Source organism: Alosa pseudoharengus, unplaced genomic scaffold (genome assembly GCF_046254945.1).
Source record: "Alosa pseudoharengus isolate Yale_2024_CS ecotype anadromous, Long Island Sound unplaced genomic scaffold, YU_APseudo_1.1 YU_APseudo_1.1_scf_2, whole genome shotgun sequence".
In the NCBI taxonomy this organism is placed as follows: domain Eukaryota; kingdom Metazoa; phylum Chordata; class Actinopteri; order Clupeiformes; family Clupeidae; genus Alosa; species Alosa pseudoharengus.
In genome coordinates this window covers 43,549,322-43,571,986 of record NW_027468663.1, presented here as the reverse complement: position 1 = coordinate 43,571,986, position 22,665 = coordinate 43,549,322, and the positions used below count along the sequence as shown (strand labels likewise).

The 22,665-nt window shown below is 44.5% G+C and overlaps 2 protein-coding genes across 2 annotated transcripts; one reads left to right on the top strand and one right to left on the bottom strand.

Annotated features, from left to right (window-relative positions):
• Positions 1 to 633: 633 nt before the first annotated feature.
• LOC143134588 (uncharacterized) lies at positions 634 to 7,436 on the bottom strand. The gene is made up of 4 exons (XM_076295083.1): positions 7,042 to 7,436; positions 5,280 to 5,443; positions 4,063 to 4,117; positions 634 to 3,455 (listed from the first exon to the last, which is right to left on the bottom strand). The coding sequence occupies exons 1-4, from the start codon at positions 7,253 to 7,255 to the stop codon at positions 2,374 to 2,376; spliced, it is 1,515 nt and encodes a 504-aa protein (XP_076151198.1). The 5' UTR covers positions 7,256 to 7,436; the 3' UTR covers positions 634 to 2,373.
• Positions 7,437 to 8,157: 721 nt separating this feature from the next.
• Positions 8,158 to 21,038, top strand: LOC143134587 (uncharacterized). The gene is made up of 14 exons (XM_076295082.1): positions 8,158 to 8,239; positions 9,538 to 9,939; positions 10,313 to 10,415; positions 10,625 to 10,769; positions 10,939 to 11,021; positions 11,914 to 12,021; positions 12,184 to 12,302; positions 12,789 to 12,963; positions 14,152 to 14,249; positions 14,447 to 14,512; positions 14,659 to 15,483; positions 15,968 to 16,149; positions 16,387 to 17,267; positions 17,934 to 21,038. Exons 2-14 carry the CDS (start codon positions 9,852 to 9,854, stop codon positions 19,855 to 19,857), a joined length of 4,797 nt encoding a protein of 1,598 aa, XP_076151197.1. The 5' UTR covers positions 8,158 to 8,239; positions 9,538 to 9,851; the 3' UTR covers positions 19,858 to 21,038.
• Positions 21,039 to 22,665: the final 1,627 nt, after the last annotated feature.

The window sequence follows — 22,665 nt, the reverse complement described above, 5'->3', positions numbered from 1 at the left end:
TAAAGGACACTTCAATGGAGACTATTAGAATAAGGATGATAAGTCTGAATATTTGTTGGACCAAACCAGGTAATAAATAAACTTTCTTGAGACACACTATTTCAGACTATTTCAAACATTATTATATAAAATAGGGCAGAGTAGGCTTTAATTTCTAAAATTGATTTGAAATGTTTTAAACTGCAGCCTAGGCTACTTACAGATTGTGGCATTGTGTGCTAGTTAGTTTGTTTTATCAACTAATAAAGTTGTGTGAACAGTGTTCATATCACATGTTAAATTGTACTGTGTTAGATCATACATTAATGCATTCGTTGCTGGATCAGAGAAGTTTAACGCGGCACGTTGACATAATATATATATCTTCTCATCGGATCTGCATGAACCATGCAAGTCACCCATTTTGGACTCAAAACGGCAAATTTCGCCGAAAGTTGAGGAGTTTGCATGCCTGAAATATTTGCTATGATAATGTGTGTTGTGTGCTCTTACAAAATCAGGTTTATCACATCACTATGATAAATCCCAGGTACATGTTTCATGTTGCGCAAAATTGTCACCCAGGCTGGAATTGAAAATCCTACCACCTCACTGAAATCTTCAGATGGTGGAGAAATTCAATGGGAGATGGCATTTCCTTTAAAAGGTCATGCCCTTTTTAATTAAACAAAATTGAGACATCTGTGGCATACATCATCAGCCACAGAAATACAGATGAACACAGAATGAGTAATGTACAGAAATATGCTTTCACCTGAAGAGCAAAGGACCATCTGCAGTCGCATTAGGACACACCATTATTAAGATTCACAAATTAAATGATATAGAACAACCCTGTCTATTAGGGCTGGGCGATATGGACCAAAACTGATATCCCGATATTTTGGGGCTGATTGGCGATATACGATATCGATACGATATTGATATTTCAAACAGAAAGAGCGAAGTGCTTCATATATTCACTCAACACAACAATTATGACAACACAGCCAGTTTTAATTATATTAATTTCAGACTGCTCTAACAGAGCTGTGCAAAAAAGTGTAAACAATAACATAGGCCTACAATAGGCATAGGCTACAGTTGCTCTGATAAAGCTGCGCAAATAACAAAAGACCAAAAGTTGACCCTGACTGACAACGCAGGCCTACATTGTACTGCACAATGCAATAGGCTATTTTGGGCACAACAATATTGAAAAAACCTGCAGTTTTGTCACACAATGCAGTTTTTTTACCTGCAAGGGTTTGATAGGGCCTAGATGACAAGCAAATGTAGACTATGATGGCCTAGACATGTTGCTATCAACAACAAAAAAAGTTTTAAAAAATTAGGCTACTTAAACAACGTAACTGAGTCACTCATCAAGAGTGTGATAGACGCTACCGTCGTTTTGTATGCGTTCATTTTTGCATGTTCCGGTTCGTAAGAAAAATCCCTATGCACGATTGAATGGGGTTTCAGGAATCATAAAAAATGATGACCTAACTGCTCGCGAGTCGCGTGCATATCCTCTTAATAAAATCAGCGTTTAGGTTGTCTCCCTGAGGACTTTAGATCTGCTACTGTCGCTAAACGCAAGCATTCATCAGTGTATTTAAATTAGCTAGGCTATGTACCAAAAATGACATTTTACCGTGAGTCGAAGAGCTGTAGCTGCTAAACAGTGTTGTAACTTAAATCTGCGTGTACAAAACCGCTTGGAGCTCCAGTGGAATTTTGATTTCACAACGAGATTTCTCGGTCTAGCCGTTGATGTGCAGAAGGAATAGGCATCAGCACTAACCTCTGATCAAGGTAAACAAAATCTGACTCAGTGTCCGTCATGTTTGAAAGTTTGTAGTGCTGCGAGGGAGAACGTGCACACGCAAGGGGCGCAGTTGAGCAGAGCTGCGGCTATCTGAATGGTCTGAACACAGAAGAGCAAGTGGCTTTGATAAAATGGCCCATTATTTGACATAATACCGGTATTACGATATTGTCTCAACTACATATCGTTTTCAAAAATATATCGGTCGTAGTCGTAATACCGATATATCGCCCAGCCCTACTGTCTATCCTTTCTCCATATTTAAAGTAGTCTGCGATTCTGACCAAAGATTGATGATATTTAGCTCAACAGCCAATCAAATAAATCTACATCATGTTACTTGGCTGGAATAGTTCATGGCTCACTCGGAGCTACTACATTTGTTTCCCCATTTACAGACCCAGGACTGTGTACAAACACCATTTCTGTTTTGCAAACATACACATACACACACACAGAACCAACAGCTAGAGGACAGTGAGGAGCAATCAGCTGAATTAGACAAAGAGTATACTAGAGTAGAATCATGGACTGATCCTCTAATCCGCCCCCTGTTCTGCGTCCTATGTGAAGCCCCTGTAGCTTTGGGATGTTCCAGCCCCCGAGAGCAGCGCCCCTCTGAACTGGGCGCGGCTCACTAGCGCCCCCTCTCTGTGGTGGGGCATCAGGTGGGTGCGCTGGTGCGACTTGAGGCTGGAGCTCTGGGTGAAGCATTTGGCACAGGTGGGGCAGCGGTAGGGCTTCTCACCGCTGTGCACCACGGCGTGGCGCACCAGGTTGCAGTGCTTGGTGAAGCGTCGGCCGCAGGTGGCACAGCTGAAGGGCTTCTCACCCGTGTGACTCCGCAGGTGCTCCTTCAGCTGGCTGAGACGGGCAAAGCTTTTGGGGCAGAACGAGCAGACGTACACGCGCCGCTCCGCACACAGCGAGGAAGAGGATGAGGTTGATGAAGACCCTGCCGTGGGTCCGACGGAGCGCCACTGGTGGGGCCGGATACGGCGTAAGGCGCCAGTCTGATACCCAACAGCGGCAGTGGCGTTGTTGCTGAAACCACCGATGCCAACACCATTGTTGCCGCGGAAACCACTCAGTCCCAGCGCAGGCCCACCTCCAGTTCTGAAGCCCGCCTGGGGCCGGCTGCCACATGCCTCCTGTCCGTCACCCTGAACGCCCCACCTGGCACGGCCCGTGTTCCTGGCCATCAACATGGCAGAGTTTTGTTCCATGGTGGTGGATCCTATGAGGGGGGGGGGAGGTGGAGGTGGCAGTGGGGGCACAGACAGAGGCTGGGTGTGTGTGTACGTTTCTGTGCTGAAGTCACTGGTGGATGTTGTCCACAGGGAGGTCCCACCATGCTGCTCCATGCTGAACTCTCCTTGCCCCAAGCCCTGCTGCTGCTGTTGTTCTTCTGTGGCTTCCCCATCGTTCCGCTCCTCTTTTTTGTCCTCCTCCTCTTCTTCCTTCCTCCCACCACCCTCTTCCTCCTCTTCGAACTTCACCTGGACCTCCACAGTGACCTGGGCCTCCTGCTCTCCTGTGTGTGTGGTGTGTGTGTGTGTGCCATGTTGCCCATCCAGTGGTGTGTGAGACACTTCCTCCACGGTGGCTGCTCCGTCTGGTCCTTGGTGGGAAAAGGTCACCTGGTCTTTGGACAGACACACACACACACATGGACACACACACGCACACACAGATGACAATGAACACTCACTCACATACAGGCTCATGTGTTTAGCTACAATCTGCTGCATCCCCAGCTGATCTTGCAAAGGCAGTATGGTAACGTTATTGGTAAAGGTGACCTCATTGTCCACTTCTCCAACAGTGGAGATAAAAGGAGATGCCTCCCTTTCCTCTGTATCTCTCTCCCATTTGTTGAAGTTTATTTATATGGATCATGGTTCTATTTTTGTAATAGATAATATGTGTAATGTCTACTTGTCCATGTATGTATTGTGCTGCAGAGTTCAACACTGTACTGATATAAAATTCCACTGGCCTTGGTCAGGCGGCTATAAACAAACTGTCTGTGTGTGAATGATAATTGATCTTTAAATAAATGTGTGGTTGACAGAGATAACACTGAGTATGACACTTAAAATCATGTGTATGACATGCTTATATCTGTGGTTGCATACTGGTAGTGAGTTATGATGTGTGTAGGTGTGTGTATATTTACATGTATGTGTGTGTATGTACAGTATGTATGTATGTATATATGTATATGTGTATGTGTGAGTATGTTCGCTTACCTTCCTCCCTGCCCCACATATTGTCCTCTTCCGTCTCCTCTTTGATCAAAGGAGCCTGATCAAACACAGAATGTCATTGCCATCAGTAACTGTGTGTGAGTAACTCTGTGTGTGTTTGTGCGTGTGTGTGTGTATGCGCGCGCATCTGTCTGCGTGTAAACATGGGGGGGGGGGGGGATTTTCAAAACTAAAATCCATGGTTCTGTATAGTATAAGTATATAATTTGATCCCGTGAGGGAAATTTGGTCTCTGCATTTATCCCAATCTGTGAATTAGTGAAACACACTCAGCACACACTAATCCCGGCGCAGTGAGCTGTGAGGGGTTAGGTGCCTTGCTCAGGGGCACTTCAGCCTTGCCTACTGGTCGGGGTTCGAACCGGCAAACTCCAAGCGCTAACCAGTAGGCCACGGCTGCCCATAACCATGTGTCATCCTTGTGCGGTTACATGCCCACGAAATTTTGTGCAGCTCGGTCTTTCAGTGTCCCAGGAATCGTTGACACAAAATTACTGAAGAAATAAAAGGAAAAAGAATTCTGGAAGAAAAAAAACTTTGACTAAACCTATATGACCGCTACGCTAGCGACGATCATAACTGATGAATGTAAATGTAAACTTCACAACTAATTTCAAAATGTGTTGGAACGGCATCGAAAGTCCTCAATTTAGATGAGTTCACAAAATATCCTTAACCAACCACTTGCAACTCCTGAGTTAGTCATGAATTATAGTATTAGGAAGTGTTTTATACAACATTTATCCACACCCTAACACCCTATCATTAATGCATGTGTTTAATCCTTATTTTCATAAAGGCATGCCTACATGTAGGTGTAAATAGTTTCTTAATCACACACACACCCAACTGATCTTATAAACCATAGACAATTTCTTAACAACTGTTAAATAATGGAAATATTGCATAATTATTAGTATTAAAAACAATTTATAAACATAGCTTAGATATAGGCTTATTCACTATGAACAAACCATTTATAACTGTGTACAAATGCTTTACTGATGAGAATTAATGTAGGAACAATAATTTACAAATGATGAACAAACCATTTACTAATTGTTTACAAATGCTTAATAAATGATGAATTGTGTGTAGGTATTATAAAGTCCTAACGAAAAATTAAATAAACTAGACCAATCCAAACTCCACAGTCGCCACATTACACGTGAGGCACCATGAAAAGAATTAAGACTAACCACATCAGAAGAAGGATGAGGGACAAGTGTGTCTTGCACGAGTGGTGGTTGCCTCTGCTCTGGAATAACGGTGGTGTGTTCTTCACTCCACACACACGCCCGGTTTTGGATAGACACACTTCTAGGAGTCGGAGTGTATCGATCCGATACCACACACAACGGCACTGAGATAGACAACCACAGACACACAGACACTGTTATGTTGCTGAGCAGCAGTTAGCACAGGAATGGTAGAACTGAAGAAAAATTAAATTAGTGAGGGAGAAAGATTAAACAGTCCCCAGGGTCCAGGGGTTCTCAATATGTTTTTGTTGCAAGGACCCCCTGTGGGGTAGGAAATATCCCGAGGACCTCCTCATAATCGTAAAAATTAAGTGCAGCATACTATTGTATTCTCTGTTATGGCCAGGATCACCATCCTGTGTTTTTTGGCAGGTGTATAACTTGGTCTTTTGTCAACTTTGGATTTTGCATCACTTGACAACATGGACTGACTCAAACATTTTAAAGCAAATTATTTTGCGGACCCCTTGGCTATGAGTCACAAACCCCCTAGACCCCAGTTTGACAAGTATAAGTATAAGTATAAGTATATATACTTTTTTGATCCCATGAGAGAAATTTGGTCTCTGCATTTAACCCAATCGTGAATTAGTGAAACACCACACACAGTGAGGTGAAGCACACACTAATCCCGGCGCAGTGAGCTGCCTGCTACAATGGCGGCGCTCGGGGAGCAGTGAGGGGTTAGGTGCCTTGCTCAAGGGCACTTCAGCCGCAGCCCACTGGTCGGGGCTCGAACCGGCAACCCTCCGGTTACAAGTCCAGAGTGCCAACCAGTGGGCCACGGCTGCCCTAAGACACAGGCCCCACAGACAGACTGAACTCTGGTCAACCGCAGGTTGTTTTAAACTGCCCTATAGAAATAAACTGACTTGGCTTGACTTTGTATAGCAGAGATGAGTACACTCCTGTTCAGTAGCACTTATTGCTGTCAAAGGATTCGAAATCCACTTCCGCAGTGAACAGTAGCCTGTGTTACTCTCACTTATGTCTAATTAATGTAAATAAAGAATAAATTAATAAAGAAAATGACCATGCTGTAACAAACCTCTAGAGACTAGGGGAAATGATCTTGTATTTTATGTCCATAGAGATTAATGGTCCCATCTAAAAATGCCATCGCCCCAACATTTGTCCCATAATAGTTTGACAATAATGGGCACGTTTTAAAACAACGTTTTAAAACAAACAGAACTTGGCTATTCAATCACAGCAATTAAAACCATAGGCTACAAGGTCACACCTATAGGCCTATTTCAGTATTGGTGCTACATATTCACTGTGGTAAACAATAGTGAAGAAAATAGTGAACCTCATCTAAGATAAACAGCTCTTCAGCGCAAAAGTGCAGAGTTCACTGACTCCAGGTCACACTTGGCAGAAGAGGATCCCCGCATGGTAATGATAACGCACAAGAAGAATTTCAAAGAATAAAACAAGTAGGCCTAGCCTACATTTCAAAATCCATTCTTTGGATATTAAAAAAAATATCATAAACGACAGGTGTAGTAGCCTAATTTTCGTTGCTATTATGGGGTCCATATTTACAGTAAATAAAAACTGCTTGGTTTTTATGCATAGGAGTAACTTAAATGCCCCACTGTCCAACTTCGCAGTAGGCCAATAGTGAAAAGTGGTAGAATTTAGCATCAGTGTATAGCCTACTCACTTTTGTTGTGACGTTATAGCCTAGCTTTACCTTTTTTCCTTGGTCGTCCCTTTGTCCTCCGCAGTTCATTCTCCATGACATGGTATTTTCTCTTCAGGGCATCGATGTCCCTCTGACTCCGTCTCATTTCCAGGCGGATCACCGCGCAGCTGTCGTTCACTCGTCGGTTGATCTCTGCTACGGCCGCCTTGGCCAGTATTTCCATGATGGACACCAGCTGTGCCTGGAAAGTACAATTCGACATCTTCCTGCCAGTGGTGTATCAACAGCTTTAATGTACCTGCTATAAACTGCTGGAAACGTTTCCTACTGGCCAGTTTTCTTTTTGCCTTTTAGCAACAGTATGTTTACCTACCTAAAATGAACACTAACGACTAGTCTGCTGCTGTCAACATACACACACAGAGCTTCCACACACACAGCAACCAAAGCATCGTTGCAAAGCAACTTCCTGTCTAGTTGTGACGTAAAATAAAAATAATTACCGTAAGTAGCCTATTACATTATCTTTGCCGGTCAGAAAATCCATGTTATGAACGGCACCGAATCTGTAGAATGACCCGATTTCTGTCTGTCCGCATTCCAACCGTTCTATTTTCAGACGTTAGGAGATAATGGCAGTAGGCTAAATATGTTTTTTCGAGGGATACAGCAAGCAGCTGATCCCTTGATTAATATTTGCAAAAAAAGAGGAGGAAATCAGTTGGTCCTGCATCAACCACGAGAGGTCGCCAAAGCCCACATCAACGTGTCAGAGGCTCATCACCTGTTGTTCCTCTGTTACAGAGGAAGATCCGTCAAACGAGCAGCAGGACTGTCCCTTAGGCCTATGTTAAATGTTGAAACTGTCTTGAAATTATCACAGGGGCCACCGAAATAGTCATACCCTTTATTTGCAGTGTATGACGTAGGCTAATTGACATTTATGTCTACAAATGACTAAATCTAAATCTTGTGACATTAAAAACATAACTGCTTCCAATACAAAAGGTATGTGGACAGAGATAGATAAATGAGCAAATGACTGATGCACATCAAATGAAACACAGAGTAAGGAGAAATAAGGAGTGTGACAAAGCTGTCTCACACACACACACGCTCACACACACACTCACACACGCTCACACACAGACACAGTCATCAAGTCAGGAAGTCACGAAGGGAAGTTTGGTGGTTTCTTGCGTCACCATCTGTGCTGCTTGCAGGCTGAGCCGGTGCGGTGCTGAAGGTAGGGTGCGCTTTCTGCCTCTTCTCTTTGCTCTTTTTTAATCTCTAATGCCCATTTCTGGGGGAACGGTACTCCTCGTCTGCCATCCAGAGGCGATGGTAGTTGTCTAGGTATCCAAAGGGGCCACAACAAGGGCCAAGGAGTGTGTGTGTGTGTGTTTGGAGGTTCAGAGAGTGTTTGGCGAGAGTGTACGTATGCTTCTCAGGCAAACGGGGCCTAGATAGGTAGTGACTAGCAGGCCTTGTCTTCAGCCGAGCGCAGATCTCGCTCACTTCCGCACAGAGAGGCAGGGTAGCGAGAGGAGCATCAAGCAGACACAGAGAGAAAGAGAAAGATGCAATGTAGATGGTGAAATGAAGAAAAATGATGGAAAGAGTGAACAGGTTGAAATGGCACTGCAGTGTGAGGTAGGAGATCCAGAGAAAGAGGGAAAGAGACAGCAAAAATGAGTAGTGACTGAGTCACAGCATAGCGAGGAGTAGCGAGTGAGAGATGTGGTGCTGACGCTCCCAGAATCAACCGTGTGGGTCAGCCTTTGAGGCCTTCAGTGGACAGTGAGACAGCAGTCATGCTATGGAGAGAGGGGTAAGAACAGGGGATGAGTGAATGGGGGGCGACAGAGATGAAGGAGAATGAGAAGGAGAGAGAAAAGGCTTGAGGGTGTGGCCATGTTTTTGCTCAAAAACTTTCACAGAGCCATCAGGAGGAAGTGAAGAAAGAGACACCAATTCAGTGTGTTTGTGTGTGTCTCTCTCTCTCTCTGTGTGTGTGTGTGTATCTGTATTTTACTCGACTCACATCTGATAAACTCCCTGGCATATATGGCTTAGAGTAAAATGGCAATGCATGCATTGTAGGTGTGATTGTAAATGTGGGATATTTTTGGTGTAGTGTCAACCCTAAAATCTGTGGTCTTGTGTAAGGCCACGGCCGTGCTTGAGATGTTTTCCTGTTGTTTCTGCTGCGTGTGCTGTGTGAGTTGTCTGTTAAGTGACGTTTGTGCACGGAGATTCAGGTGTCAGTGAGTTTCTGACCATTTGTATACAAACAGATCAAATGTGTTTCAAAGCTCCAAGAAGACCTGTGCACCCCAAAACAGAAATTGAAAGAAACTTCTGATTTTCCAGTAGCCATTGCTAAGTATTCATGAGCCCTTTATAAGCTACATTTAATTGGAGCAATAAGCATGTCATATCACCGTGTGTTCATATACAGTATGGTCATATATTGTGTTATATAAGGTACGGGAAGCACATTTTCAAAGATTCTACGTGTTCTCAATCATGTTATTTTTACAGGAAGTCTGTCATTCCCATCTGCTAAGTCACAGGCCATGTTCTACAATTTAGCCCACCACACCACAATAATCTACCACACATTACAGCATACTCTCCACTCACGTAATACTGTTTAGACACACACACACACACACACACACACACACACACACACACACACACACACACACACACACACACACAGCACACACAATAACTGACAACATACACAAACATACACAAACACACACACACACACACACACACAAGGCATATACATCCACACACTATACATGCCTGATATGTTCATGTGAGGAAGAGAAGGATCGAGAGCGATGAGGAGAGCGAGAAGGAAAGGGGGGAACAAGGAGAAGGTGTTTGGCTGTGACCTTATGGAACACCTGACCACCACTGGCCAGGAAAGTAAGAATGCAGCAACACACACCTGAGCTGGACATTGACTGGCTGAGACACTGACTACACTCAAACACACACCTCTCAGTCCACCTCACAGTCTCAATGGAACCATAAGCAAAGTACATGAATGCAAAGCACTGTGCAACAGTTTTAATTATTTTATCTGTGTTAATGTGTGTCAATAGAAAATATCACATTTAACTTTCTTTTTGGAAATATCAAAATTGATTGAGGTATCTGAGGTATCTGTTGATGCACTTTGCATCTCCATTTGTTTGTCACGACTGTTCATGCCATTTTGAAAGAGTCTTCACTTCTCACTTCACTACAGCAAAGTTTCAGAGTTGGAGAATTGATTTGGTATATCTCTGCCTGTCAGTTCCTCAGGTGCTGCGCTCCTGCAGTGAGTTTATTGAGGAACATGGAATTGTTGATGGAATCTACAGACTGTCAGGCGTGTCGTCCAACATACAAAAACTACGGTGTGTGTGTGTGTGTGTGTGTGTGTCCGTTTGTGTGTGTGCTAGTGTGTTTTGTGTATGTGTTTGTGTATGTCAGTGTTGTGTCCTATACAGATTGACAAAGATTTACTTGCATGTTAAAAAGATGTTTTTTAAAAGTGTGCATGTGTGTCTTCTTCTGTGTGCAATGCTGTCTGCGTGTGCGTGTGCGTGCGTGCGTGCGTGTGTAGGTCTGAGTTTGACAGTGAGGGGAATCCGGACCTGACGAAGGATGTGTACCAGCAGGACATCCACTGTGTCAGCTCCCTCTGTAAGGCCTACTTCAGAGAGCTGCCCAACCCGCTGCTCACCTACCAGCTCTACGACCGCTTCGCTGTGAGTCTCAAAATTCATGTTCACTGCACATACTGTAAATGAACACACACACACAAACACACACACACACACACACACACACAGACGCACACAGACACACACACACCCACTCCTCTATATTTCAGAAACGGTAATGCCCATTTTTCTTTCTCCTCTCGGTTACCTGTAGGAGGCAGTGGCAGTACAGCTGGAGGATGAGCGCCTGGTGAAGATTCAAGACGTGCTGAGTTCACTACCCGCTCCACACTTCAGGTAAAACACACGCTCTCTTTCTGTTTCACTCTCGAGTTTTCTATTTCTCTGATTCTCTCTCTCTGTCTGTCAGACTCCATAATGATCTAAAAAGTTACAGCATTCATTAAAACAACCTATCTCATCCCTGATCTCATTCATTTCAATTCTCTCTCATTGTGACATTCTATCCATTACTCTGTGTGAATTTGGCTAACCCCATGCTTCATATGTTCACTATGGCAACTTGCAACACCATCGTGTGTAGGAAGTGATACAGTATTCACTGCAGTACATTTAGGAGCTCAACAGGTCTTTAGGGAAGTGAATGCATGGGATGGGTACAGATTGTTATGGCCTCACAGGAAATGCAGGTGCTCAGTACTAAGCATAATGTGCGTCTGAATGTCCACTGAGGATTTATTAGACAATGCACAGTCAAGCTGATTACTGAATTTGGATCTTCATTTGAAAATTGGAAGTAAATTGGACCAGTAGTTTTAAGTAACGTGAGTAGAGACACACACACAGAGATGGACAAACAGTCGAGTGGACCCGATTACAATACCCTCTGCCCCCTACTGGTGAAGGTAAAAAGAGAGATGAGACACTGGTGCTTAAATACTGTATATTATGTGAGTGAAAAAGGTTTAGTTAATCAGTCACAAAATAGCATAATGTTGGTGTGTTTTATTTATGTCCATTCTCATTATGTTGTCAATTTCAAAAAGTGTCATAATGACGTGGTGCTTACCATAAAATCAAAAACAAGCTAAAAGAAGACACAGATGTAAAGATGGTACAATATAAGAACCAGATAGTGTCATCCGTTAGCAATGCTTTTTTATGCATTCATGTCTTTCTCTCTTCCGCTCTCTCCCTCCCTCTGACTCTTTCTCTTTGTCTGTCTCAGGACTCTGGAGTTTCTGATGCGTCACCTGATTAAGATGTCCTCTTTCTCTACTGAGACCAACATGCATGCCAGGAACCTGGCCATTGTATGGGCTCCAAACCTGCTTAGGTGTGTGTCTTCTACACTATGTAGCCCACACTTGGGACATACTAAGTCCACATGGGTCCATTATCTCTCTGGCAGACCTTGTTTGTCTCTTCAGTAGTTCTTCCATGACTCTCTCTCTCATAACCATCTCTGTATCTTCATCATGCTGTGGTCTCTTCACAGGTCTAAAGACATCGAGGCATCTGGCTTCAACGGCACGGCGGCCTTCATGGAGGTGCGCGTCCAGTCCATCGTAGTTGAGTTCATCCTCACTCACGTGTCTAAGCTCTTCCCAGACACAGGTACCTGGACTGCAACACCTACCGGCTACTCCTTCCTACACCTCCAGAGGTTGTAGTCATTCTAAAACACTAGTTTCACACTCCACTAGTGTTGAATGTCAGAATGACCACACCTCTATGACTTTGCCATTGACACCTGCTACTATAAGTCTATAACTATAAGTCTGCCTATTGCAGTCAGTGGTCTAATGTCACATGCAGTGTTACTGCTGATGCCACTATATCACCACAGTTATAACTAATGTTACCCATCTGTTGCATTACATAACTGCAAAAACTATACATGAGTTATCATAATGGCTGTAGCATGATGGCTATATCGATGTCTAATGATACATAAACAACAACACTATTTCTACTATTACTATATTACCGCACTACTATCACTACCTACAACTATTATCACTACCAACAAAGCTGCTATTATGTTTACTGCTGCTGCTGCTATGATATTGCCCACCAGTGAATTAACCCGTGTCTTTTAAGGATCAGCTTCAGGGATGCCAACCGAGCGCAGGAAGTCCCTCCCCTCACCCACCTTACAGGGCAATGAAGACATCTTTTTCAGGTCCATGCCATCCCAGTATCCTGGAAACATGAGCCCAGGCAACGGCCCTCCTGTCATGAGGCCTTACCACGCCATCATCGAGCCGTCCGACAAGTAAGGGCACGACCTCCAGTGTGGCATTGGTTTGACACCTGAGTGATAGGGACAATGCTGCATCTCTGCCATCAAGTCACAAAGTGCTGTGAAAACAATGTCTGAAGCAGTAAAGAACTACCCTGGAGTTACCCTGAGTTAACTCTAACCAGAGTTCTCGCGAGAGCACAATCATGGAATTGTCTCTGCGAGGCACTCTGGCAATGAGCAATGATGCACGTTTTACCCTTTGCATCCCGGGGAACCAGCTAAACTGATGAAGACAGCACTGCAACGTTGGAGGACAGTAAACATTGGTCGTAGTGTTATCCGATTGCGTCGAAGTCCGAAATCATTCAGAGTAAACATGGTCTAGAGTTATCCAATTGCGTGCAGTGAGATTTTTAAATGCATGCTTGTTGCTGCCCCTCGAGTTGGGCCATTACATTGTTCGTGGCCAGACCATTAATCTTTCTAGATCATCATCACATACCACTGATATACTGATTAACAGTGTGTCATTTTGAATCATTGAATTGTAATCTTGAGCATAGGTGCATACAGACACACATATACATATTCAAACATATTCAAACTTAATCCTATGCCCTCTCCTGTTAAACCAAAGTGCATGGATGTAGCATGAGGTCCAGAGTCATTAGCATGAAGAAAACCTGTTTGAGGGCTAAGGGTCTTTAGTGTTGGAATGTAAGCTTAATCAACTGAGTAAATGTTCCATGTTAATGTTATCAGTTCATCAAATAGCAGCCCAAGTCAGTGCCTCACCTCTTCTTGGGTTGGTGGCTATCTGTGGTGGCTTTGGACTGTGTTGCCAGGTTTCAGGAGAGAAATGAGCAACCAAGTCAACTCCTAAAAAAAAAGAAATAAACGTAATGTGACAGGCTATGTAAGTTGCTTCCTGGGCTCACTTCCCTGTTGACTCATTTTGCTTTGAGACCATGAATGAAATAAGCCTCAATGCTGAGAGCATACATGCTGCATTTCTTATGTCAGTCAGTGCTTTGAACAAGATCTGCATGATCTCCGTATATCACACTTACAGAAATCTGCGCGCTGCATTTGAATAGTTAGCGAACTAAAGAAAATCCATCACTAATGGACCATCAATTCATCAATTTGATTAGTTTTTATTTATTTGGAGAAGACAATAGGCAACTCTGCTTCAATGCTCTCTGCTGCCCTGTACAGGAGAAAGGGCTCACTGAAGGGACGGAAGTGGAGATCCATATTCAACCTGGGGGGCCGGCTGCCTGATCCACGCAAGCGCAACAAGGGTTCCACCAAAGGTACACACACACACACACACACACACAAACCGAGAGACAGAAAACACTCCACAATTATTGATGCAGGACACATACAAACACAGATTACAACGTTCCATTAACAGTAGATGTACACTATGTAAATAGTTAAACCATTTCAGTATACCCACAGTGTAACTACTCTCATAATGCCTTATATACCACTCATTTCTGTGCAGAGAAAGAAAAACAGTCTTTAAGGCCAGCTAAAAGCATGGACTCCCTCAGTCCTGGCCCTTTTGAAGGTATGGTTTCTTTTCCTTTCATCTTTTCAGCTCTCCTTGTATTACTTTATACTCCATCTCTGTTTTCCTTCTGCCCTGTGACTCTGTCCTTTTCCTTTCAAATAGGTGCCACAACATCTTGACTGACTCAACATTCTGTTTCCTAGGTAACCGTCAGGGAGCCTCGCCCACTCAGCTGTCCCCCGTGGCCCCCTTGGGACAGGAAGGCGGATCCTCCGGAGGCGGAGGCGGGCCCGGACTCACCACCAGCAGCTATGCGGTGACATACCGCCGAGGGGGCGGGGCCAGCGTGAGTGTGGTCAGCGGCGGGGGCGGGACCCAGGGCACCTACAGCCGCCTGGACTCCGTTGGTGGGGCCTCTGGAGGAAGCGAGGGGACGGGGCTGGCGGCAGTGACGGGGTTGGTTGCGGGCGGGGCACTAGCTCCGGTCACCCGGTCACCAGGGCAGGCCAGCAGGGCGGAGAAGCGGGCAGGGATCCACATCTCGGGGCCGTTCTCCGTCACCGTGCCCCTCCACATCACCTCTGGCCTGGTGGGGGTCATCCAGGGGGCACAGGGCGATGAGGAGACCCCCGCACCTGCACAAGAGGAGGGGGAGAGACGGAGGAGAGGCAAAGGCGAGGAGGAGGAAAGGGAGGAAGAAGAGGAGAAGGAGCGGGGCCGGAAGGAAGACAGGAAGAGAGAGGAGGAAGAGAAAGAGGAAAAACAGATAAAGGAAAGAACAAGCGAGAGTGAGAGTGGTATGGATGGAGAGAAAGAAGAGGAGGCAGAGGGAGGGAAGGAGATACATGAGGAAAAGGTAGAGGTCACACCGCCAGTAATGGATGGAGAGTGTGAAGAGAGAAGTTTGAATGGGCGACTGAGCAGTGAGGAAGAGGAGGAGGAGGAGGAGGAGGAGGAGGAGGATATCATTGAAGAGGAAGAGGGAGAAGCAGAGGAAGAGTATGAGACCGGAGAAGGAGATTATATGGGTGAGTACCAGTTGGAACAGTAACTTAATACTCTTCACCTTAAACTTGACTTCAAGAGCAAAGTTACCTGGCCGAAATCTCAACATTATCCCTAAACTATATCCCTAAACAATTTTGGTTATAAAATGTGAACCTCATGCCTATCTATGACCATCTTTGGTTCTAAACATAAGCAGTAATCACAAAATGATGTATCTGTATCAGTTAGTGTCATAATTTTTTAACTGATTTCTGAGGGGATGGCTTCAAGCCTAAAGCTAGTGATATACTTACACTGGACAAAACAGACATCAAAAACCAACAAAGTGAGAACGTAATCAATAAACAACAAATACATTAAATTTATTCTATAGACAATGTCTTGCTGAGAAAATACAGTATCTTTGTACTGTTGCCGTCAGTATTTAGAAAGTTTGGTCATTACATTCAGTATAAGACAATAAGGTGGTAATGAATCTGCCCTTATTCTTTTGTCTCTCCACAGAAATGCGGTCCACAGTGCTTGTTCCATCAGCATCAGCAGAGGAAACCCCAGAGGTGGGTTCCTCTGTAGATGCTGACGTTCCCATGTCTGTCAAGGAGGAGTCCCCTTATGCAGACCTCCCGTTGGACTTCCAGGACACGTTTGGATTCCTTGATATGATGGACAGCAGCACATACCAACCGGTGTGTGTGTCCTTTGAATGTCTATTTTGCTTTGTGTATGAGACAAAATGTCAGATAGATAGATAGATAGATAGATAGATAGATAGATAGATAGATAGACAGACAGACAGACAGACAGACAGACAGACAGATGAATGGTTCATGGTCATACTACTGTCTTTCATAATTCATACAACAGGCTTTTTGTACTTAACTGTCACACTTTCCTTGGCGGACCCTACCGTCTCTCTCCTTTAGAATAATGAGTTTTCTGTGGAGCCTCCGTGCTATGAAGATGACGAGTATGAGGACAGCTCATGGTATGATCATGACGTCCAGACCAGCATTTCCACTCCGCAGAAAGCCCAGCCGAGCCCACCGTCTCCGGTGCCCTTACACACGCTGACCTCCCGCCCGACGTCCCTCCCACTGCACACACGTCTGTCAATCAAATCCCACAGTCTGCCCTACAAATGCAGCCCCTGCTACCCCAATGCCTCCTCTTCCTCTGACGAGGATGAAGACGAGGTTGTGCTCTCAGACCCGAGCGATGAAGAGGATGAGGATGAGGATGATGACGAGAGGGGAGAGTATGAAGATATGTTTATGCGCAGCCTCCCTAATGAACTGGAGTTTCATGGCTTGGCCTGGTCTGCATCCAGGGGTGAGCCTTTGCCTGCCAGTAACAACGAAGATACTTGCCTCAGTGGCCAATCAGAGGACAGAGTGCAGACAGCTTTTATTCCACCAAGTAGTGGCTATGTGAACATGTCCAGGGTAGGCCAATCACATAATTCAAATCAGACAGACACAAGCAGTAGTGTTTCTGGTAGCCAATCAGAAGGAAAAGTCATACATGACGAAGTCCAGCTGCCAATCAGCTCTCAGAACATCAATGACGTTGACCAATCACAAAGCTCACCTGCAACAGACACAAGCTCACTAGCCAATCAGCTCATGGACATTCTCCCTCTTAGCCAATCAGAGTGCTCAGAGGTACAGACGGACTCAAGTCATGATTATGAAAAGATGAGGGTAACAGATGTAGAGAGCAACGGAGCAACAAACAAAGAGATGGACAAGGAAACACACAGAGAAGAGAGCAAAGAAGAAGAAGAGAGAGGAGAGGAGGGACAGAGGTGAGTAGAGAAATTATAACTTCTTTCTCACACACACACACATACACACGCACACACACGCACACACACATACACACACACACACACACACACACACACACACACACACACACACATACACACACACACACACACACACACACACACACACACACACACACACACACACGCACAGGTGTAGGCTATACCATGATGTGTGATTGACACTCTTATACATCAGACAAACAGTAAAGCAGAGCACTGAAATGAATAGACATCAAATTGACTATGACTTCCACTTTCACTTCCTACATCAGAAATCCACAAATCAGGCCAACTCCCATCTGTTAAACTGTGCTTGTATGTATTTATGCTGTGTGTGTGTGTGTGTTTATGCTGTGTGTGTGTGTGTGTGTGTGTGTGTGTGTGTGTGTGTGTGTGTGTGTGTGTATGTGAGTGTATGTGTGTTTGTGTGTGTGTGTGTGTGTGTGTCTGTGTGTGTGTTTATATTTGGATTTATGCTGTGCTATGTGTGTGTGTGTGTGTGTGTGTGTGTGTGTGTGTGTGTGTGTGTGTGTGTGTGTGTGTGTGTGTGTGTGTGTGTCTGTGTGTGTCTGTGTGTGTGTGTGTGTGTGTGTGTGTGTGTGTGTCTACAGTGTTCTTAACTGATTTCCTCCTCCTCCTCAGAGCGGATGAGACCTGGGTGACCCACACTGCCACCGCTGGACCAGACACCCGCACTCAGCTTGACCAAGTCTCCACTGGCCCTCACTTCGGCCCTCCGCTGCCACCCAGAGACCATCGCAACAACACACAGACAGACTCTAACCACTGCCATGGTGAAACACCCTCAGATAGTGAGGTAGAAGAGGTGGACTGCTCAGACCTTGACCCAGCCTCCGCCACTGCTGTCCCCTCACAGGGTGAGACTCGGACTAGCGCTGGGGAAGGGTCAGCATCAGGGTCAGACACCTCCTTTAATGTGGTTTCCCATGAGCCCACAGGGGGAGGATGGCAGGACGGAACATACCAGAAGGAAGAGAAAGAGGGTGAAGAGATGGAGGAGGAAAAGGATGGGGAGAATGAAGGAAAGATAGAGACAGGTGATGCTGATGAGGAAGAGAGTGACAAAGAGGAGGGTGGACAAGATGAGAGAGTAACAGATGAAGACGTGGAAGAGGATGGAGAGAGAGAGAAAGAGGGTGAAGAGAGGGTTGGCAGAAACGAGGGAGAGTGGACAGAGAGGGAAGAGGAAGATGAGAAAAAGAGACTACCTGTGGTGAAGGAGGAGGAGGAGCAGCCAGATGGAAGTGAGAGGGCAGTCACAGATCAAAAGGGCCCTGCAGAGGAAATAGCAGACCAGAGAAGCATAGGCCAAGAAAAAGAAGAGAAAGAAGAGAATGAGACAGAAAGAGGAGAAAACGAGTTTTTCATGAGCACGGGAGAGGCCGGCGCTGTGAGCGGACAGGTGGGGAAAGAGAGGGAGGAGGTAGAGGAAGGACACACAGAGGAGGGACATCTGGCGCCAGCCGGACACCAGATGGCCGAGCAGCTGCTGGAGTCTCAGACAGACCACAGAGCCAGTGAGGATGCAGAGAAGTCTGAGCTGCTCAGAGAGGAGAGGGAGGAGGAGGAGGACGAAGAGCAGGTACAAAATCCCATCAGCGAGGCAGAACAAGGAGGGGAGAGGAATGTTGGAGAAGAGAGGAAGGATAGAGAGAGTAAGACGGATGACAAGCTGGCGTCTCTGGGGCAGGGCCTGGGCAGAACTTTGGTGGTGTCCAAACAGGTGCCCGTGAGGACGCACCAGGCCAAAGCTGTGCCTGTGGTGCCGCCCAAACCGCAGCAGTCCCGTCTCACAGCGCTAGGCCTCAGACAGCAGATGCAGAGCAGAGACACACACAGCCCACAGCAGAAAGACAGGGACGCGCCACACACACAACACACTCACAGCCAAGACACCAAAAGACCACAACAAGACATACAACAACACACACCAGACACACAGACCCCAGACACAAAAACACTGAACACACTGCACGATGACAGGCAACATCAGGCTCAGGTGAGGCACATAGAGTCACCTGTAGCACAAGAGCACACAGACGCTGCGCTCCACACAGGAGACACCACACAACCCTGTGGGCCAGAAAATGACCCACCCGCAGAGCACAGAGATGCAGACCCATACCTGCCACACATAAACCAGCAACACCCACAGATGGAGACACCAGAGCAGTCACTGGACACCAGAGCAGAGCAACACGCTGCACACAGACAGAGTGAGACAGAGGTAGGGACTGGCAGGGATGAAGGTGGAACGAGAGAGCAGGGGGCAGAGGGCAAAGACGGACAGGGGGAGCAGAAAGACGCGGAGGCAGGTAGAGACGCAAGTCCTGATGTTAAAAAGAACAGGCTGAGTCTTCAGGAAGGAGAGCGAGAACGGAGGACCAGAGACAGGGAGGTGAAGAGGAACAGCGGAATCAGCATGTGCTTCGATGAGGCGGTTGCACGGGCAACCAGAGAACGAGAGAGGGAAAGGGAGCACAGCGAGAGAGAGAAAGAGAGGGAGAGAGGGGTGAGTGTACAGGACGAAAAGGCCAGGCTCTGAAATAACGCTTGGGGAGAACCCAGGGGTTGAGAGTGAGCTGAGCAGAATGACTGACAGTGATAAAGATGATGGTTTTAAAATGTCCCTCACATATAAATGGGCTGATATTGGTCCAGTGAATGTAGATATATGATGCTATAAAATTAGTTGAAATTTTATGGGGGGTTTTTCCATAAATACTAACTCATAAATGCAACTATCTATAGATCTTTTTCACAGCAGCCATTTTGACATTAAATAGTAGGGCAAGCACAGACGTTGCTAAAAATGTAAATGTAAGTCTCTGTTCAAAGTAAAGGCCACTGCAAATAGGTGCCTTTATGAGTTTCCACGCATATCAGCATTTTTAACTAGTAAGCATAGGCTAGTTTCCTGTACAGTTTCTTTTTCTTACATTTTCTTTTTATTTTAGTTCTATTTTATTAGCATTTTACTACTAAATAATAAATGGTTATATTAATGGTATTCAACAAGAAGGTGTAGATCAATATTTGTATAGATATACTTGCAGGTTGCACAGTAGAGGGTCATTCAACTGACTGAAATTCAGTTGTTTAATTCAATCAAATGACCAAATTAAATAAATAGACCTCATTTGTATAAGGGTGTTATTTTTTCTAATTTGTTACTTGGCTGGAATTTTGTTTTTGTTCTTGGACACGGGGGTCTGGTTATTTCTAGCTGAGGTTTTTTCCCCAATAAAACCATGCAGCTTTCATTTAATTTCGGTGATATTCATGGCATTCAACATCCTGATTTGTATAGATATGCTTGCATGTTGCACAGTAGAGGGTCATTCAACTGACTGAAATTCAGTTGTTTTATTCAATCAGATGATCTACCAAATTAAATAAATAGACCTCATTTGTATAAGGGTGTTGTTGTTTTTCCAATTTGGTATAAATATATAAATATATATATGACTCTGATTGGTTCTATTCATTTCATTCATCAGTCTACACACAGTATTCCACAACAATAAAGGATGTTTTGCAAGTGTTTTGATTTTTTTTTTTTTACTTATCCACCAAATTAAATAAATAGACCTCATTTGTATAAGGGTGTTGTTGTTTTTCCAATTTGGTACTTGGCAGGAGTTTTGTTTTGTTCTTTGGAATCGTAATTTAGTAAGAATCACTGAGATTGTATTTCTTTAATAAACCTATGCAGCTTTCATTTGACATCTGTTTTTCATGGTTCTATTGCAATTATCACATCATGTCTCTTAGTTCCATTTGTGTCAGACATAGTACAACCTTCTCAATGGCTGTATTGTTTCACATACAAACTTTAACAAGTGATTTTTGAATATAGAAATGATAAATATATATATGACTCTGATTGGTTTTATTCATTTCTGTCACACGTCAAAACACACACACACACACACACACACACACACACACACACACACACACACACACACACATATCTGACTTTCTCCAACTTTTGCACATCTCCATAGAACTTTTTATTTATTATTTTTTATTTCTCCTCCATCTATCTACCCATGTCCTTGATTGCCTAGCCTTTCACCATTTTCTTCATTTTCCACAAGCAATTTTTAATGGGATTGAGATCCAGACTGTTTTCTGGCCTTGTCATTGACTTGATATGTCTTTCTTGAAGAATGGTTTTAACATTTTTTGCTGGAAAATTACTTCCTTATCACCAAAACTTCTTTTGATTAATGGAATGACAAAAGTGTTCAAATTTCAACTTGTGCATGTAGAGTAAAGGTAATGACTGCCATCTCCTCTGGTCCTTTACCTGACATGCAACCCCCCTTATCATCAGTGACTGTGGAAACTTTCTTGTTTTCTTCAGACAGACAGTCATCTTTGTATTTTTCATTGGAACGGCACCAACATCATCTCCTTGCCCTATGTAGATTTGTGATTCATCTCTGAATATCATCCAATCATCCACAATCCATTTTCTCTTTAGCCCACTGTAACCGAATGTAAATGAAAAATATATCTTATTTAATTTTTTGTTATTATATATTTTGGACTCTTTTGTCATTCCATCAATCGAAAGCAATTTCCCCTTGGGATATCAATAAAGTATCTATCTATCTATCTATCTATTTTGGTGATGAGGAAGTCATTTTCCAGGATGATAATGTGTCTTGCCATAGAGCAAAGAATGTTAAAACTTTCTTCAGGAAAAACATAATCAAGTCATGTTTTGTTTTGCTATGCTGTGGTATGCTGGGGAGGAAGCACAAAGAAGAAGGATGCTGGGCGACTAGATAGGCTGGTAAGGAAAGCTGGCTCTATCGTGGGAGCCGAACTTGAGTGCATCACTTCAATATCAGACAAAAGGACCCTGAACAAACTGATCAGCATCTTGGACAATGAATGTCATCCACTCCACAGCACAACTGACAGACTGAGGAAGTCATTTGTCCCCAGGGCCATTGAACTGTTCAACGCTTCACTTAAGGGTAGAGGAGAGATAGACTTCTCTGCATAGTCTGTTTACATGCTATATTAGCACATTTATATAGCACATTTGCACAACCCCTCCCTCCCTCCTGGACTGTGGCCATACTTGATGCTTAATAGGCCTACCTTTTACTCAATACTTGACGGGCTGTAACCCTTTTACCTCAACCTATTCTTGCACTCACATAGTTTTGTTATATTATCTTGTCTACATTATACATTATTCTCTTATATGTCCATATTACAATCCCCACCCTTTCAACTGTATATTGCATCTTGCTTGTGTCTGTTAAGGGGTCCACGACCATGGCACCCTTGACAGGGACAACAAGGAAGCAATCATCCTCAGCTGTACACT